General features: G+C 32.1%; 2 protein-coding genes and 1 long non-coding RNA gene across 4 annotated transcripts; all 3 read left to right on the forward strand.

The window, feature by feature from the left end:
- The first annotated feature begins 904 nt into the window (after positions 1 to 904).
- Positions 905 to 5,677, forward strand: LOC146932151 (uncharacterized). 2 transcript variants are annotated; one of them, XM_085703788.1, is made up of 6 exons: positions 905 to 1,408; positions 1,726 to 1,961; positions 2,053 to 2,311; positions 4,226 to 4,405; positions 4,942 to 5,097; positions 5,203 to 5,677. In XM_085703788.1, the coding sequence occupies exons 1-6, from the start codon at positions 1,379 to 1,381 to the stop codon at positions 5,374 to 5,376; spliced, it is 1,035 nt and encodes a 344-aa protein (XP_085559914.1). In that variant the 5' UTR covers positions 905 to 1,378; the 3' UTR covers positions 5,377 to 5,677. The 2 variants fall into 2 exon arrangements, with proteins under 2 accessions (XP_085559914.1, XP_085559915.1); XM_085703789.1 differs by having other exon boundaries at positions 1,052 to 1,408; positions 1,744 to 1,961.
- A 4,562-nt stretch (positions 5,678 to 10,239) lies between these two features.
- On the forward strand, positions 10,240 to 14,649 carry RBP47B (RNA-binding protein 47B). Its single transcript, XM_085703793.1, has 6 exons — positions 10,240 to 10,824; positions 11,555 to 12,050; positions 13,079 to 13,164; positions 13,243 to 13,373; positions 13,701 to 13,797; positions 14,252 to 14,649. The coding sequence occupies exons 1-6, from the start codon at positions 10,402 to 10,404 to the stop codon at positions 14,381 to 14,383; spliced, it is 1,365 nt and encodes a 454-aa protein (XP_085559919.1). The 5' UTR covers positions 10,240 to 10,401; the 3' UTR covers positions 14,384 to 14,649.
- A 761-nt stretch (positions 14,650 to 15,410) lies between these two features.
- LOC146932153 (uncharacterized) lies at positions 15,411 to 16,156 on the forward strand. Its single transcript, XR_015006956.1, has 2 exons — positions 15,411 to 15,495; positions 15,584 to 16,156. It is a non-coding gene; the product is annotated as an uncharacterized LOC146932153 (long non-coding RNA).
- Positions 16,157 to 19,695: the final 3,539 nt, after the last annotated feature.

The raw sequence follows: 19,695 nt of genomic DNA on the forward strand, positions 1-19,695 counted from the left end.
TTCTTCTTTTTCTACTCCTTTCTGTCCCTTTCGGTTTCAAGGTATTTTAAAACACCTCATTTTGTTTCGTTTTAGGTCCATTTTTTTATTATTTATTTTCATAATTTATTTCAATTCTGTTACTTATTAATTTGCACTCAGGTTGTATTTTAGGAAGTGGTAACATCCTACAAATGCTAATTAAATAGTTATGATATCCGAAAAATGATGCGACAACATTCATTCATTCAATCGAGAGATTACATCATTCAACACCGCTAAAAACATAAAGGATGAATCTGCGAACAAACTCACAACATCCAAGTTAATAGCATATAACAACATAATGCCTACAAAAATATATGATAAAATTAAAGTGTCCGGAATATCCATGACCTCCGGATCTGCAACGTTGACGCCCAAATCTTTGATTGAATAACCGATCTTTCAATATGAATCAAATGAACACCGCAAAAAACGAAAAATCAAACAACACCGCACAAGACGATGAACAACAAACCACCACACTTAGATAATGAAATCACAAAGAAAAAACCCGGATCTATGTGAAAATCACTTATTCAGATTGAAATAGTGAGTGATTTCAGGTCAAGATTTGACCTAAAACTACCCCTCAATGAAGAAAATGGAAGAGAAAAACTAGAGAGAGAAAACTAGGACCGACTTATTAGAGAGCATAGCATAAACTATTGTAAACATAATTTTTTTTTGGGAAATAAGGCACAAGTTTAGAAGTCAAATGTAGAAACTTATTTTTAATTGTATTTTCAGAGACCGATAACCAAACAACACATCCAACAACAAATTGGTTTATACGGTAAGAGATGAAACTCATAAACAAGTCGTCACGAGTTGGATCTATACTCTTGCGTATACATAAGTCATTACTAAACGGCGCAGAAACATAATTAATGTAGGATTGATTGGGTCATACTCAACCCTAACGAAATTGAAAAGAGTGTTGCTGTGCACTTGCCAGGTGTGAGTTACAAGATAAATCAACGAATTTGTTTATTTCTGTATTCATTATTACAAAAAAAAACAACGGTCTAAATTTAGTTAGAATCCACTAAACACTTCATCATTTCGTTCTTCACAGTACCAAAAAAATGAAGCAAGATTAGATTAAAAAACAAAAAATAAATAAAATAGCAGAAAAAAGAAAAAGAAAAAAAAAAGCTCAGTGGAAAACACACACCCCATAATCAATCAACAACAATCCCTTTTTCTTTTCCTACAAATTTTTTATCATATCCATGGTTGTTGCAGGTTTTTGCAATGAGAGCTGAAAAAATTGCTTTACATTAAACAAATTTCCAAAAGGGTATCCAAAAAATGCATTTTTATCCACATTCCTTTTGATTTGAGCTCATCAACAATGGCAGATGATCTTTCTTCCTTCACCAAGGTTAGTGTTTTTCTTTGTTACCATGTTGTTTTCTTTGGTGAAAGATTCTATTTTTTATTTTGTTTTTTCATGGGGTGTGTGTGTCACATGAATTTGTCCGATCTGGTTTCTTGAAATAACCCGAATGAGATTTTTTTTTTTTTCTTTTTAAGGTTAATGGGTTGTTAGCTTTTTGATTTGGTTGTGTAGATTCTGTGGGGTTAATCTATTCAATGTTGTTATCGTGTTGGATCAATAAAGTTGAATTTTTTTTTAGGATATTAATTGATTAATTAATGATGAATCAATTTTAATAATGTTGTAGTTAATGGTTACAGGATGTTTTGCTTGTGAAGGGTTTGAAGAATTCTACGTTGGTTTGGAGGTTGATTGTGTTGGCTTTTGCGATGGTTTGTGGTGTGTATATATGTTCTATTTGTTTGAAGCAGATAAGCACTGGTAGCAGAATTGGTTTTCTAGATATCAATGTTATTCAAAAGCCTTGTCCTGAACCTAACATTGAACCTTGGGAGATTCCTTATGTGCACTATCCAAATCCCAAAACTTATAGCAGGTGATTGAAATTTAAGAGTAGAATAAGAGATTTTGTTTCTGAATGTTTCTGAATTTTACTGGTATTGATTGCATCGTTGTTTGTTTGTTAGGGAGGAATGCAGGTGCCACCCGGTGCGGTATTTTACTATTCTGTCGATGCAAAGATCTGGGAGTGGATGGTTTGAGACGTTTTTAAATAGTCATCCTAACATAAGCTCAAATGGGGAAATCTTTTCGGTTAAGGTTAGAAGGAGTAATGTGACGACAATAACAGAGACTTTGGACACAATTTATAATCTAGACTGGTTTAATAGCGCTTCTAAAAATGAGTGCACGGCTGCTGTTGGCTTGAAGTGGATGCTTAATCAGGTAAATTTTGTTTTATTCATGTTTGATTACTTGGCGTTGTGTTTTTGGTGCATCTTTCAAAAGGAAAGTAGATTCTTTTAGGTATTCTGGTATTAAATTCAAATGAAGTCCGAAAAACCAATATTAAAATGGTGAATAGGAACGATAATATGATGCTTTGAAATGCAATTGTTTATTGGAATGTATCCTACTATCCTTTAGTAACCTACAATATCTCAGATGATTTTTGACCAATACGTCTGTCGATTTATATGGGATTTAGAGGAAAGTATATTTTTTTATGTCCAAAGTGTTACTTGTGAGTTGTGAAGGTATAGTTTTGCACTTTTGCAGATTCTTTTCTTCCTATTTTAAAAGAATTGCAGAACATTGTTACATGAAAGGAAAAGAAGGATTGTAGAACTATTGTCTCAAACTCGCCCTCTCTCTTTCACACACACACGCGCGCGCGCGCGCGCACCCACAAACACTGACATGAGTTATGATGTTGATGATGCATGCATTCACCTTCACTTGTTATCGGTAACGCTGTTATCAACATTTCTCTGATTGTTCTGTTTAACTGCTGCTGTTATAAAGGATCAGTAGAGGTTGACTGGATGAGTTTTCCGTTATCGCTTTTATTTATATTTGTTTGCCATATTTTGCTTGCTGCTTCCCAGATGGTACATGTGTTTAGAAATGTGGGTGCATACTATGTTGAAGGTTCAGTGATGTTTAGGTTGGTATTTCTTCTTGTGGAACACTTTTGCATAAGATGGATGGTTCTTGGAGTTACTTTAAAAGATGGTAGAAAGCTAAAGAGTATACAATATAAACAAATCCGCATGCACAATAATAGAATTTGATTAAGAATGAAATATGTCTGTAGTGTGGGAAGATGACCTTCAGTACTTGGGTGCCCTAGAATGTAGAAGTTCTTTACTGCTAGGAACCCAAATTCAGGAAGAAGAAATTGTATTATTGATTGAAAATAGAAATATTACCTTTCCTTTCTCTCTAAGGTCCTAACTGAAAAGAGATGATATTCTCTGTCCAACCCTAAGGTCCTAACTGAAAAGATACCAAATAAACATTCCCTTCCTTTCTCCCTCCCCTGATACTCATGTTCTGTATGCCCACTAACTGCCGCATCAACAATCCTTCTCTAGCTTTCCTGTGCAGCCAATTTATTGGACTTAGGCCCAATTTCTTAAAAACCACACCTTTCGGACTTACCAATCCGAACGGGGAATAACATTTTTTTTTCTCTCGCTCTGATGGGTATATCCGGAAAAACTGCGTTTTCCCTGTCCTGATGGGTAAATCCAGATGAGAGTGGTTTCTAAGAACCTCGGGGGATGGGAAAAGTTGTTCTCACCGTCAATAAAGTTCGGTGAACAGTACTTTATTATGTTATATTAATATCTAATGGTAGAATTTTTCACTCTTTTCAATTACTTAACTTCTTCTACTAATATTTACTACCCATTCTTTCCAAAGGATATTTGGGGTACTGCCAGGTTAAGCTAAGCATTGTGGTTCCTCATATTTGTCTTAACTTTGTTGCAGTAGTTAATCAGATATTTCCAGTGCGTTATATATATATATATATATATATATATATATATATATATATATATATATATATATATATATATATATATATTATAAATGCGACTAATGCCCAGGAAAACGAAAACAACCTAAGAAACAAGCCTGTCAAATCAAAAGCACCTCATTAATAAGAACTCAGTTTTTCAACATCTGGATTTTGTATTGCCTACATGATATGGGTTTCTTTATTTTTTAGCTAACTTAATATTGGACATGTTATTGACTGTATATTGTATTATTATAAACTTACTATATAAGGGAGCTGAGGATGTCATACTATTGTATTGTTAATTGACTCTATGTTGTGATTTAATGCAGGGATTGATGCAGCATCATGAACAAATAGCCGAGTACTTCAGAATACATGGTGTTTCAGTCATATTTCTTTTCAGAAAGAACCTTTTGCGCCGGATGATTTCTGTACTTGCAAATGAATATGATAAGAATGCTAAGATATTAAATGGCACTCACAAATCCCATGTTCATTCACCCAAGGAGGTCCGTCTCTATTTTTTGTTGTGGATTTGTACTCATGTGTGAATTTGAATATGTCCCTGGTTGTACATTTGCATGAGCGCTTTATCGCGACGCTAGGTGCTTTGAGTTGGTTGAAATGTGAGTAAACTGCCTACTCTGTCCTCCAAAATCATGATGTCTTCACATTAGCCCCCATAGATTTTATCACCAAAGTAGTCTCTCAGATGATTGAACTGTTACTGTATTTTTCATCAAACCAGTCACTGATATATAAAATTGTAACCAAATTAGCCATTTTTGTCACTAGTATAGTGATTCTATGATGAATTTACTGAAAATAGTGTCTTTAAGAGAGACTAACTGGTGAAAATTCTTTGGAGGACTAATAAGGTGACACGTTGATCTTTGACAAGCAAATTTATGAAGAAAAAAAAATCTTTAAGAGGACTAATTTAAATTCCTTGATCTTTGGAGGACCAAGTTGAGGGTTTACTTTTGATGTATTATTCTACTAAAAATATTTACACTTGGTTAATAGATTCTAACTATATTTTCAGGCAGAAATACTTGCAAAATACAAACCCACACTCAATTCAACACTGCTGATTAAAAACCTAAAGCAAGTAAATGATACAACCACCAAGGCTTTAGAATCTTTCAAAAGCACAAGGCACATCATGCTATACTATGAAGATGTTGTCAAAAACCGCACAGTAAGTCACACCACCTCTGCATGATTCCTACTTCATCTTCCTTTTATATATGCCTAAAAGAGTTTCTTGACGGTTCACTAATTCACTTGTCTCTCCTGTTTTCAGAAACTCATGGACGTTCTGGAATTTCTAAAGGTTCCTCAAATGAATTTAAAGAGTCGTCAGGTCAAGATTCATAAAGGATCTTTATCGAGCCAAGTTGAAAATTGGAATGATGTGAGCAAAGCACTCAACGGCACGCAGTATGAGAGTTTCCTCCATGAAGATTACCGTAGGTAAACTGATGGGTATGTACATACCACGTTTTGCCTTTTCTTTTAACCCTTCCTACGCCGTTAGCATTCTTCTAATCTTTGCTCACAAGTCGCCACTCGAGCCAACAGGAAAGCCATCCTGTTGAAATTTTTGCCAGTCACATTTTTGTAGCAAGTTTTTGTTGTTAATTTGTCTGCCAATTCAATTAAATATTTAATTCATTCTTTGTAACTTTTCCACTTCACTGTTTTGAACACTTGTATTGAAGCCATCAAGAGAATTTGCAATTGTCAATGTTAAGATCAATTCCTTTTCCACTGCCATAGATATATGATCTATAGATAGATAGATATTTATAATGGATTGAGAAAGGTTTGAAGCCTTAGATTTCATAAAATTTGTCAATGTTAAGCACAAATGTCTTTGGAGGGTATTGAAGGGCAGTGTCACTAAAAGCAAAATCAAGTTGTCTAGCATTTATAGTTTTTCTTAAGTTAATATCCTGTTTAGCTGCAAACAGCTGTGGACATTTTGATGCACACAGCTGGGAATGAGTTGTATTATGAGGCAGAAAATAGAAGGTAGCTGCAGGTAAGTAAGTAGCTTGATGATTAAGAGAAAATCTCATGAGTAATCATATTTTAAAAAAAGTAAGTTTGATATTTGAGTAATGCATGCATCTTATCAATGATTGTAACTAACTGTGCTACCGACTAATCATCTTAATATTGCATTAGCAAATAACAAAACATAAATAAATTCACATAGCATTGTAATAGGTAAAGTTCATTGCAATATTCCGTCACATATCATATTTCTATCCAACTAATTATTCACCGTGTCTTTCTTAATATTTTATCTTATAGTTTTTCTATATCTTCTTCCGGCTCTATTTATTTGATTATCCTCTATCTAATCCACTCTTATCGTAAAACCTACTGAAAAAGTCTTTTCTCGACATACTCAAACCACTTAAACCTATAAAAAAAGTTGAGTTTTGTATTATGCAAAATAGAGGTAGTAAGTGGTGATATCATCATAATTAATTCGTGAATATAATCATGTTTTCCCTCCTCATTCATGTAATACAAAGTTAGTCAAAGGAGGTTAGGAAGCACATCAAAGTCTAGAAATTCCTTTCTAAATTTTCAGCGTTGACTTGACTGGCAAAATTTGACACGGTAGTTTATTGGTAACAATATATCACACGCATAGCATAGCCATTTTTGACCTGGTCGTGGTCCCAAACATCATGCAAGTGTGCAAGTGCAAAGTTCCAAAGCTACCACCAAACACAACTACTGTTTTTTAAAAAAATTGAATTGATTTGAGACCAACACCGACGTATCGTTGAATTCAAAAGGTACAAAGTGAAACCTTAGATTAGAGCCACTTTTGAAAGATTTTGATAAAAGCATGCAGTATTTATACATTGTCATCATCAATAACAAGGATTATGATGCTACATTGTCGATTTTGAAGAGTGGAGCAGAATGTAGGTTGGCTCAAGCATGTCCTAGTGATAAGTGATATAGTATTGATCTAGTGAACTCGTAAGGGTTTTTGATTTGTGAACTAAAAGTAATCATATTTAAGGAATTATCAAATATTTTATGTGGTACTCGTAAGGGTTTTTGATTTGTGAACTAAAAGTAATCATATTTAAGGAATTATCAAATATTCTATGTGGCTATTTCTTTCAGACGGTAACATTTCAAATGATTTGTTCATTATGTTAGACCTAACCACCATTTAAGAGTAATTATTCATTAATGAATGTTTATATCCTTCATTTTATATATCCTCGATTATTAATCTCTCAAGAATAATTTTTCATTTTATAATAATATTGATACAATTATTTGAATTAAAATTGAGATAATATATAGTATATACCGATACTGATTGTATAATGCTAGCCTCTAAGGTTTGAGTTTCTTTCTTTAGTAGAAAAAAAATGACACTTTTTTTTAAGGAAAAAAAATTACACTGTTTATTGGTTTACTACAACTCAGAAATTATGTAATTACCTGTACATATCTGTCCCTCCTTGTTATGTTTTTTTTTATCAACAATCATATATTGAAAAACAAAAATAAAAGTCATTTTAAATTATATATGCGTATAATTTAAATGATGATTGCAAACTGCTCAAAATTAGAGGTGGTGAGGTTTAAGTCAGTTTTGAGCCAAATGTTATCGCATTTTTTAAGAAGCAAAAAATTATCCTTTAAAAAAGTATCTGATGCAATTAAATATTAATATTATAAAATCACAATCAAATAATATTTTGATATAAAATATCTTACAATTTATTTTAAAATTAACATTGCATAATATCAATGATCGTTTATTGTTTTTTCGTCAAAATTTTAAAAAATGATCAATCATTTTTCAAACCTATAAACAATAGATTAACACAATATCTTATATCGGTAAAATAACAAATAAGTATTAAAATTTACGTACATTCTTTGATTTGATTTTGAAAAAGGAATATGCAATCGGATTTGATTCAATCCGCGCCATTTTAACACAAGGAGATATAAATTTTTAATAATATTCTATTTGTGGCATTTTTTTATTTTTGGGGTCGATTTACCATTTTGATTTAGATGGATTTGAATTTGCTGCTCTAAACAATAAAAAATTAATGTTACATGCATATATAATCAATTAATATACCATGGTAGGTTAATATCTATAATCAACTATTGTTTGTCAAAATGGAAATGTTCTTGCTTTTGCTCTAATCTGTACTTAATTTGACAGATATTTACAGGTAATTTCTCAGATTGTCAACAAAAAAACAGGATTTAGAATCTTAAATCTCTTCCATATAAAGCTGTTTTAAAATTAGAATTAGACGCGGTTTTTTTTTTTTTTACAGGACTATTCTTTATTCTTTTTTACTTGAGTTTCATTAATAAGTTCATGAAGTAGTAGTAGGGAATTTTATCTTGACAAATTAAATAGTATACACCGTACCTATTTACTACTGTTTTTTGTGTGGAAACTGTATAGACACATTAGTTGTCCAAAAGAGGGAAAATGTTTCTATATAAAAAATTGATAAAACACAAAATCTAACAATTTTAAAAAAGAGAAAATTACAAAAGTTTTTTTTTATGAAACACACATTTTTAAAATTACATTTTCACCACTGAAATCTAATACAAGTTGATACTTGATAGGCTATGCACATGAATATTGTAAACCCTAAAACACTAAATTAGATTCTAGGCTTAAATATGAATTTCGTCCCTGTAATATAGGCGTGTTTTGATTTTCGTCCCTGTCAAAAAAAAAAGTTTGAATTACGTCCCTGTAAATTTTTTTTTGTTTGAAAATGGTCCCTGGACCCACTGTAGCGCTGATGTGGCATTGAATTCGCCACGTGGCAGTTGCTGACTGTGCAACTTTTGCCACGTGGCACTGACGTGGCGTGCCACATAATATTAAATTTTAAAAAATATTTTAAAAATTCTGAAAATTGTTTTTAAAATTAAAAAATATGAAAATAATTTTAAAAATCATAAAAAATTACCGAAAAAATTCTGAAAATTATAAAAAATTTCTGAAAAAAATCTTAAAATTATAAAAAATTTCCGAAAAATCTGAAAATAAATTTAAAAATCATAAAAAGATTTCAAAAATTTTAAAATTTATAATTTCGAAAACTTAAAAATGATTATAAATTTTCGAAAATTTAAAAAAATTTCAAAATTCCGAAAAAATTTTAAAAATTAAAAATTCCGAAAAAATAAATTATGAATTTTCGAATTTTTTTCAAATTTTCAATTTTTTTTTAAAAATTATAAATTTTTTCCGAAATATTAAAAAAAAAAATTCCGAAATTTTTTCTGAAATTATGATATAAATTTTCTGATTTTTTCTGAAATTAATATATATATTCTGAAATTTTTCGAAAAAACTGAATATAATATATTAATTTCAGAATATATATTATATTTTTCTGAAATTATGTTTTTCGAAAAAAATTTAATATATAATTTTCAAATTAAAAAATCTATTTTTCTAAATTTTTTTATGATTTTTAAATTTTTTTTCAGATTTTTCGGAAATTTTTTTATAATTTTCAGATTTTTTTCAAATTTTTTTATGATTTTTAAATTTATTTTCGGATTTTTTAGAAATTTTTTATTATTTTCAGATTTTTTTGGAAACTTTTTTATGATTTTTAAATTTATTTTCAGATTTTTTAAATTTAAATAAATAATTTTCAGAATTTTATTTTTATTTTTTATTTTTTAATTATGTGGCACGCCACGTGGCAAAAGTTGCACAGTCAGCAACTGCACGTGGCCAAACCCTTGCCAACTCAGCTGAACAGTGGGCCCAGCGACCATTTTCAAACAAAAAAAAATTTACAGGGACGTAATTCAAACTTTTTTTTTGACAGAGACGAAAATCAAAACGCGCCTATGTTACAGGGACGAAAATCATATTTAAGCCTAGATTCTATTGATAAATAAAAACACTATCAAATTCAAATTAAATTCAAAATTCAAAACCAAAAAACTCAATCAAACGTTCCTAAAATTAAAATATTAAAGTGTGGGGGTGAGGATATGCATATGCTACTAGCAGTGGATATATACACACACAAATATGCAAGTGGGAGTTAAACTATAGACGTTAATCAGAAAACAAATGGGTCCCACACCACGAGACAACATGAGAAGAGATCTATTCACGGACGGCTATTTTAAACGACGTTAGAATCATTATATTTACCATTTTACCCCCAGATCCAAACCCAACTTGCCATACAATCTCTGACCAAAAAAAAAAAAAAAAATGTGTAACACAGTGTTAATGTTGTCGTTCCCTTTAAAACCCAACCCTACTTCATTTCGGTTCCTTCTCTTTCTTCTTTCTCTGTCTCTTTCTCTTAAGTGTCTCTCTTGTTTAGCTACAGACTCTCTTATACCAAATAGGGAGGTGCAAATAGCAAGTAGTAAAAAACTAAGCAGAGAGAACTAAGAGAAAAAACAGAGAAAGAAGTTTCATTGATTCTCTCCCACTATGGCTGCACAAACCAACGGTGGAGATCTGAATCAGAACCAGAATCAAAACCAAAACCAGAACCAGCACCAGCAGCAGCAACAGTGGGCCCAGCAGCAGCCACATCAGTATCAACAACAATGGATGTCTATGCAGTATCCAGCTACTGCTATGGCTATGATGCAACAGCAGATGATGATGTATCCTCAGCATTATATGCCTTATGTTCATCCTCATCATTATCAGCAGCAGCCTCCTCATCAACAGCAAGTGTCGCCGCCTCCGACGGGGCATAGTCATCATGGAGGCCATCAGCAGCATCAATATCAGCAGCATCAGCAGAAGCAGCTGGCGCCTGAAGAGATCAGGACGATCTGGCTTGGTGACCTTCATCATTGGATGGATGAGACTTTTCTTCATAACTGCTTTGCTCATACTGGAGAGGTTTATTTCTATCTCTTTAATTGTAATTGAATTTGTTAGATTCGTTGTTTTAATTTCAATATTAATATGCTTCATTTGCTTAATTAATAGCATATCTTGTTAGTTTCTGTTTTTATATAAATGGTCTTGATTTATTGCTGGAAGTTATTAGGGTACAGGCTTCTTTGTTTAATTTGCTGATTTGAATTTTTTTTTTTTTTTTGATTTGAGATTGATTTAAGGAGCCTTGATTTAATTAATCACTGAGGATTTGTTGAACCTTGATTAAATGTTTTAACTTTTAAGCTATGATTTCGAGTTTAATTTAAGTTCATCGATCTTTTTGTGTGTGATTATTGGACTCTTTAATGAATTAGGGTTGTAAATTGACTCTTGTGATTTAAGTTGGTTTCCTTTTTCTATCCTTGGCATTGCCCATATAAGATAGTTATACTTTTGGTACCCTAAGTGGTCCCCTAGAGTTTTGAAGGCCGAAAATGTGACCTTGTTGACCAATGTTTTTAACTAGACTTGCTAGTATAACCTAGATCTCTTAATTGCACTTTGAAAAATGGGGCTAATCAAAATTTGCTTTTTGTCCAATAATGTATTGTAGGATATTCACATGTTAAATATCAATAGCCGACTTTGACGCTTAGACATTGCCGATTATCGCATTTATGACCAAACTTTTTTTTTATTGTCGTCTTCTGATTGGTTTGTTGATGTTTTTTCGTTGGCTTATGTGCAGGTTGTATCGGCCAAGGTCATACGTAATAAGCAAACTGGTCAATCGGAGGGATATGGATTTGTCGAGTTCTATACGCGAGCAATGGCTGAGAAAGTCTTGCAGAACTTCAATGGTACTATGATGCCAAATACCGATCAGGCGTTTCGTCTGAATTGGGCTACATTCAGCGCTGCTGGTGGTGGTGGCGAAAGGCGTTCTTCTGAGGCTACATCTGATCTCTCTGTATTTGTGGGAGACTTGGCCATAGATGTTACTGATGCTATGCTTCAAGAGACGTTTGCTAGCAAATTTTCATCTATTAAGGGAGCAAAAGTTGTTATTGACTCTAATACTGGTCGTTCAAAAGGCTATGGTTTTGTTAGGTTTGGTGATGAAAGTGAAAGGACAAGAGCAATGACTGAAATGAATGGCGTTTATTGTTCTAGCAGGCCTATGCGAGTAGGTGTTGCAACACCCAAAAAAACTTATGGCAATCCACAACAATATTCTTCGCAAGGTTTGTTATTTAATTATTACCACTTAAATCAGCACCAACCTTTTCTGCTGCAGATACTTCAAATTTTCATTATAACTGAAAGGAGGTCCTAATAATTCAATTCCCTGGTTGGATTGATATTAATATTTTCTTTAATGATTTGTTTGATTTCATTTGTGCATATCTATTTTTATGTTGGTTAAAATTTGAATATTAACATGTATGATGAATAAATCGAAGTGGCCTGTTTTATTTGTAAGTGTGCTTTATGATTTCAGTAATCATACTTGACTTTTCAATACAAGTCTTGGAGCTTGTTGCATCTTAAATATGTTAATTCGTAAATATCATATTTGTTTCTGGCTTTATTCATGAATTTAAACATGTGTGATAAATAAATTGTGAAGAATAGTTATGCATGAATTCAAACATGGCTTTATGCATGAATATTTGTTTCTGGCTTTACCATAGATGTTTATTAAATATAAACATGTATGTTAATTTGTAAGTTAGCCTGTTTTATTTGTAAGTGCGCTTTAGTATTCATAGTTGACTTTTCAATACAAGTCTCTGAGCTTGTTACTTCTTAAATATGTTAATTCGTATATTAAATCTCATATTTGTTCCTGGCTTTATGCATTAATGGACTTGCGCTTTTTATTTTTGACAATTGCTTATTGCAGATTTTTCTATGCTTTTGCACCACTTTGTTATATTTCCTTGCACCACTTGAATCTATTCCCTTGCCTATCTCATGATGTATACTGTTTGATGTCTAAACGACAAGTTTGTATTTTTCAACCTCAATTTATTTATTGAATGTTAGTGATGTATGTTTATAGATTTTTTTTTTTTTTTTTTTTTTGTAATTTAGAATCTTGAATGCATAACCAGGCAGAAAAATTAATTTTTATGGCATATATATTGCAAAGCTTTCTTGTTTATGTTTATGTTTATAACACGAGAGAGTTATCACTGGAATGCAGTAATATCACGTATCATGCTTCAGAATTTTAAATCACTGACATTTTTTTTCTTTCTTAAACTAGCTGTAGTGTTGGCTGGTGGCGGTGGACACTCCAATGGTGCTGTGGCCCAAGGTTCCCAATCTGAAGGGGATTCTAACAACACAACTGTGAGTCTGCTTTGGTAGCTTTTTCTATATCTTTTAATCAACTTCTTTTGATATCTCAGTAACGGATATCTGTTGCAGATATTTGTTGGAGGACTTGACTCTGACATTAGTGATGAGGATCTCAGACAACCATTTTTGCAATTTGGTGATGTAATCTCTGTGAAAATCCCAGTCGGTAAAGGATGTGGTTTTGTTCAACTTGCTGACAGGTACACTTGTGGTATCCCTTAGCATAGATATAGATCGTAACTTGCTTGCAAGTCATTGCAACCCCCACAGCACAGTGGGCGGTTTCTTGCGAAATGAACAGTGGCATAAGTATTCCTCAAATGGATAGGGAATCCTTGATTATGCCAACTCTTCATCCTGTGGAATCATGTAAGGATGAGGATATGATAATAAAGAAAGTTGATGTGAACTACTGTATAAGATGCTATGATTCTGATTGCAATTGTAACTGCCAATATGTATCGTCTTATTTTTGACTGGGTGGATTAGCTATGTTTTAATAATGCCTTCTGCTCTTTATGTTACAGAAAGAATGCTGAGGAAGCAATTCAGGGATTGAATGGAACAGTGATTGGAAAGCAGACAGTGCGTCTTTCTTGGGGTCGCAGTCCAGGAAATAAGCATGTGAGTTTATTATTCTGCTCTGAATTCAATTTGTTGTTATATTTTCACTTTGGCCATCTAATGGGAAAATTACGAGTCTCGTTCTCTCTGTAATCAGGTCCTGTTCTAAGTTTGTGTACTAAATCTGTGAAACTAATTGTTTTTAGTAGTGTAAGCAATACAGGCATCAGTGTACTAAATGTGTTGTATATTTTCTATTATGAGCTGCATCTTCTACTTACAAACCAAATTATTTTATAAAATTTCCGCATTCATATACCTTCAGCATGTAACTAGTTGCTACTAAGAGTTTTCAATTAGCATATACATACACTTTTTAATTTCTTTTCACCTTAGATTTTGATTATGAAGTCCCTAAAATGAATTCTCACTTTTAAGTAAAGCAGAAACCAATCAAGTAATCTTATATCATCATTTAAATCCATCTCTAATTTAATTCTTTGTGATGTCGCAGTGGAGGAATGACTCTAATGGTTATGGAGGTCATGGATATGGTGGCCATGGATATGGAAGTAATGGATATGCTGCTAGACAAAATCAGGATATAGCTATGCAACCCGCTGCTGCAGTTCAAGGGGCTTCCTAACGGTCATAGCTGCGAACTTGGTATTGAAATAGGATGGATTTTATTGCCCTCTTAAGTGAACTGTAGTATTATTTTTATATTTGTAGCTGGGTTATATGGTACCCAGGGTTATTAAGATTATATATTTAAGTGTCTGAAATTTTGGATTGAACCTGACCATATAATATGGCTCAGGTTATTTTTGTTTTTTTTTTTAACCATTAGTAGACAGCTAAAATTATTTTTAATACTATCTTTACACAGTGCAACGTAGCTGCTTGCAAAAACTTGAAATTGAGTGTAAAGACTGAACAATATAGAAATATTCATTTCATTTTCAATCTTAAAATTAAAAAGACAATGTTAATGGAAAACAGCCAAATGCCAAGTTTAATCGGATTTGCACTTCGCACATAGTTCAGTTCTCTCCCAAATTGCTTGTGTTGCATTTCATCTTTTTTTAAAAGAACTGTATTTGTTCTTTTAAACAAAGTAAAATATGTCTGTTGACATGATAATGTGCATTAGTGCTTTAATCTGTTGTAACTTTTTTGTGGAAGGTCTGTCATCTTTTAGACAATACACATTATATTCAAAACTTAACAATTTTTTTAACGAAAGGGTGTTTATAGCATTTCATTCATAATGATGTTTTAGATACATGTGTTGTATCGATTGCATGGTTCCATATTTTGTTATTACGCTGCTTCCTTAGGCTCCACAACAGGCTACCGAACACTACAAATTTATGTTTGTCCAGCTGAGATTTGTCAAAACTGACAGTAGCAGCCGCGACATTGCTATGCAAAACTGTTGCATCCACCACTGCATGAAATCTTAATCTTTGCCAAATCTGTTGACTGCCTGCGTAATTAAAGAAAATGACAGTTACCGCAAATATGCCAACAAACCATATTTTTAGTTCTAGGAGAACCTGTACCTTCTAGATAAGATCTCGTTTTTTGGGCATGCACATAAATGAAGCGTCGGTTAATTCATTCACGCATGCGATAAGCACTCTTGACGGAATAAATGCCATTGTTTTCAGCCTTCCAAACTCGTCTATCTTCCGTAACAGTTGGAACTAAAGGTGTGTGTAGATTTTGGTTTGCCACATCTTGACTAAAAATAAGGTTAATCATATTCACATTCCAAGTCTTGCTACCTGGTAGCATTATATTTGCAACTATTATTGATTCAAAGTTGAATCACTGTTAACAGGTTTGGGTATCACGGAACCATAAATAAACCACCTTTGGTAGAATCAGAGCTCTGGAACCAATTAACCATGTGTTTTCTTCAAGGACAACACATTTAGCATTTCAGATGCTTCTCCAGACAAAGCTTGGAGCGTGTCTAGTATTCGAATCAAGATAACTAATTTGGGAAAAACATATCCTTCAAAAGGCGAGAGAAGCAAGGGCATTCAAATCCGTCATAAACCTCCGACTTTGTTTATCAAGCATAACAAGATTAAAAGCTGTGACAATTTTGAAACTCATGCCTCCATTTTTGTGCATAGACAATTTATCCAAGAAGAGCCAAAGAATACCTTGTTATTTGATCCACTATGTCCTCACTTAAAAGAGTTCACCATCCTTTCGATTTCTTCAACAAGAAATGAAAGAATAAGAAAAATATTCATCACATACGATGGGATCATTTGCAAGACTGATTTGATCAACACTTCCTGAGTAGCTTTTGAAAGACATTTGCTGCTTCAAGAATTTATTTTCTCCCAAACTCTATCTCTAATGAAGTTGAAAGTACAAAGTCATTTTAAGTTTAAGTTGATTTATTGCCTTTTCAAAACAAGTTTCAGTTTATCTATTGATTTCTAGTTTGAAAAATGCGAAGAAATCATACAAGGGGAGGATGAAATAAATTCACCCTTTCTTTGCACAGAAAATCACTTTTTTTAATCTTATTTCTCGTCTACCACACTCATCACTAAACATTCGGTTTGATTCCCCCCTGCCGATGTATGTAAACCTGATGCAAGTGAGATGTTTGATGAATCCCTTTAAGGATACTTTGGGATTCTTGACTTAAATTGCTCACACACATTAAATGTCTCGACTAATGATACTTTACAGAATAAAGTTCCGACAATTTCTTTGATGCACAATAAAAAAGAGAAGGACAAAAACAAATTAGAATTAATTGTGTTTAAATTGGGTATGTCATGCTTGCGGCCGTAGAGACTAATCATTTGAGGTGAGTAGGACCACAATATAGGACAAAACTCTCTCTCAAGCATTTTAATGCCACGACATTCTCAATGCTAAATTTGAATTCACAACTTTTGGTTCAACAGAAAGATATTCGAACTACTTACTATCTCATCCAAGCTCTCTTGAGTTGAGAAATGGAGGTTCAGACAGAAAAAAAAAAAAGAAATAGTCTCATTGTCTTTATTTTTTTATTAAAAAATAATAATGTTTCATACACATTAGTCATGGACGAGTAGGAGCATTGTACATGTGATTTAATTGCAATTTATTTACTAAACATTTTGTTTTTGACGTCAACAATTTTTTTTTTGAGGGGACGTCAACAATTTGTTAGTTGTACAAATGAATATTAAAAAATAAATAGAGTTGACGAGAACGCATTTGTCTGCGTTGTTGGATTTTCTATGCTAAATACTAATCACATGTTTTTGCAAGAAACTAAGAATTCTATCAAAATTATTTCGATTTCCAGAAGCAAATTTTATAAACTCAAGTACACATTATTTTTCATATAGTAATATTTATGGTCAATAAGCATCAAGAGGGGGGATAAATGAATGAATTTCATGTCAACTATTTAATCAATAAAAAACAACCGCTAATTAAGCTTCACAGTATGTCCCTAAAGAAACAAAATGACAAAGCATATGCACATAATTTTCTCACTATTTGAGGTCGTTTGTGATTTTAGTCATCTAACTAACAACTACTACCATGAAATATTGTTACAACAAAGCAAAAGCAAATCATGAATTAGATTTCTTATCGATTTGGTTCATGACAGAGATCTAGAATAAATCTATGTCTTTATTGTTTGCTTATTTTTATCGAGCAATCTTTATTGTTTATTAAAACCTGGAAATGATATCACATAATTATAATTATACTTATAATTGTACATACACTGCACATGGTATATTCATACAAAAAATGTTCAGACTAAGGCTAAATTGACCATATAAATTTCTCGGCAGACTATATGTCATAATCTGTGGTAGTTAAAAATTGCTGATTAAAGACAAAGTAAGTTTGATAATTATTTCTTTTATTTTTTTTTATTAATTGAATATATTGTATGTGAAATTGGTTGAGCAATGGGAGTATTCATGCATGATATTTTAATTTTATTACTAGAAATTCTACAATCTAGAAACCTGTGGTGTACATCGTCATGGTGTGCAAGTGGCCAAGATAGAAATCCGTTTTGAGAGAATATGTGCTGGGCTAGCCGCAATGTGATCCAAACTGGGTAATTGAATTATCATTTGTTTCCCGCGCGGTCTATACAGTTCATATTATAGAATTTGAATGACATAAATACCTCATAAAAACCTCTAAAATACGTTGAAATATTTCGGATTTTAAAATCTAAATAAGGCGGCGCGCGCGAAACTTATATGATGGGAAAAAATAATGGCCTTATTATTATGAACTTAATATAATTATGATATTGTTTTGTAGTAGCAGACTAAGATTATAAAACTTCAAATACTATTTAACCATTCTTAATATCATTGGCCTTAACAAGAACATGATTAGAAAGGTTGAAATTGAAAGGGACATTATATTGCTTGTTTGTTTCTACATGGTTGATAATAAACTATGGATGTTTCATGGACAATAGTCAAAAAAGAACAGAGGAGATATATTGTTATGACGTATTGGACATTTTTATTATATATTTGTGCAACGTGTTCATTTCGATTATCCTTTTTTTTTTTTTTTGTGTGAATTGATTTCAATTATCTTTTATTCAAGTGCATAACTTCAATTATAATATATTTATCAAAAAATAATCTTCATATATTAAATTCTCTTCATTAGAGGACAATGTGCCTTCCATAAAGTTCGTCAAAAATTGCAACCAAATTACTTAATAAATAACGAGAAAATGAAAGCATTCCTTCCACTGTTCAGCAAGATGAATGAGAAAAGTCTTATTTTTTTGTCATAATAGTGGAAATATGCATGTTTAATATATTTTGTCATTTTTAATTTTCAAATTTTTTAGGTGCAAAGTGTCATGATATAGGTGATAGCTCACTGAGATTCTAATGAAAGTTTAGTATTTCTTGTTGGTGTTTTGAATGGATAATGGATAAAGTAAAATTAAAATTCATTTTGTCTTCCACTTAAACCTTATGTTATCTACTCTAGCTAGCAGGGGGAATAAACTTTTCATAGGACTAAAATTTGGGACTAATCACATTAAAAATCTAAACATATATTTGTGTTATTATTCCTAATGAAATTTAACCAAGAAATTAAAAACAGAAAGAAGCTGAGCTGAGATAGACAAAAAAGTAACACAATGGTCAATTGCCATCCCATCAACAAAGAGAGAATTGATAATCAAATGCAAAATCATAATCTTTGTCTTTCTCGTGCATTTTTTCTTTTCTTTTGTAAACATGCGTCTCTTTAATTCAAAATGTATTTTTATGAAAGTTTGAATAACCCAACTGTCATTTTTTTTTCCTTTCTTTTGAATAACAAATATTATTAGGAAAAATTACACTCACCTCCCCTCAGGTTTGTGTAAATATAATGGACACCCCTTCTATTTTCTCAATTGTCAACAACAACTCCTGCCGTTATATCTCCATCCAATATCGTTAGGAAGTCTTTCTAATATTCGCTTTCACTCCATGAAACCATTACACACATGAAAGCTCCATGAATCCATTCGTCGTTAACAGATACTAGTACCCATTCATCCATCTCCATCTCCATCTCCATCTCCCTAATTCCATAATTGTAGTCTGCCGCCTCACCTCTTGGTAAAATTTAAGGGATAATTAACTATCCTAAGGAAAACTGACGATAAGATTAATAAAGAGAAATATGGGAGTGGTGGATCTCCCTCAAAATGCAAACATATTGGGACTTGAGACTTGAGACCAGAGATCCATCTATATATTGCTCCTTGATGTTTCATTCAGATTTTTAATCTATTAAAACCTTTTGAATTCTTATTCAAAGCCAAACTTGGACCACCTTGAATATTCTCATCATCTCATGTGTATAAAATTTCATTAATTCGCATCATTTTGATTAATTTGGTTCAATTTCTCCATGAAAATATGTAAATTCGATTGG

Source organism: Medicago sativa, chromosome 4 (genome assembly GCF_051527215.1).
Source record: "Medicago sativa cultivar Bolivia chromosome 4, Bolivia_mono, whole genome shotgun sequence".
Lineage (NCBI taxonomy): Eukaryota > Viridiplantae > Streptophyta > Magnoliopsida > Fabales > Fabaceae > Medicago > Medicago sativa.

Excerpts from the sequence above, each read along its gene's own strand:
- LOC146932151 (XM_085703788.1), top strand. The coding sequence starts at position 1,379 with ATGGCAGATGATCTTTCTTCCTTCACCAAG. Across the intron at positions 2,312-4,225 it reads TGAAGTGGATGCTTAATCAG|GGATTGATGCAGCATCATGA; the intron begins GTAAATTTTGTT and ends GATTTAATGCAG. Across the intron at positions 4,406-4,941 it reads ATGTTCATTCACCCAAGGAG|GCAGAAATACTTGCAAAATA; the intron begins GTCCGTCTCTAT and ends CTATATTTTCAG.
- RBP47B (XM_085703793.1), top strand. The coding sequence starts at position 10,402 with ATGGCTGCACAAACCAACGGTGGAGATCTGAATCAGAACCAGAATCAA. Across the intron at positions 13,165-13,242 it reads GGGATTCTAACAACACAACT|ATATTTGTTGGAGGACTTGA; the intron begins GTGAGTCTGCTT and ends TATCTGTTGCAG. Across the intron at positions 13,798-14,251 it reads GCAGTCCAGGAAATAAGCAT|TGGAGGAATGACTCTAATGG; the intron begins GTGAGTTTATTA and ends GTGATGTCGCAG.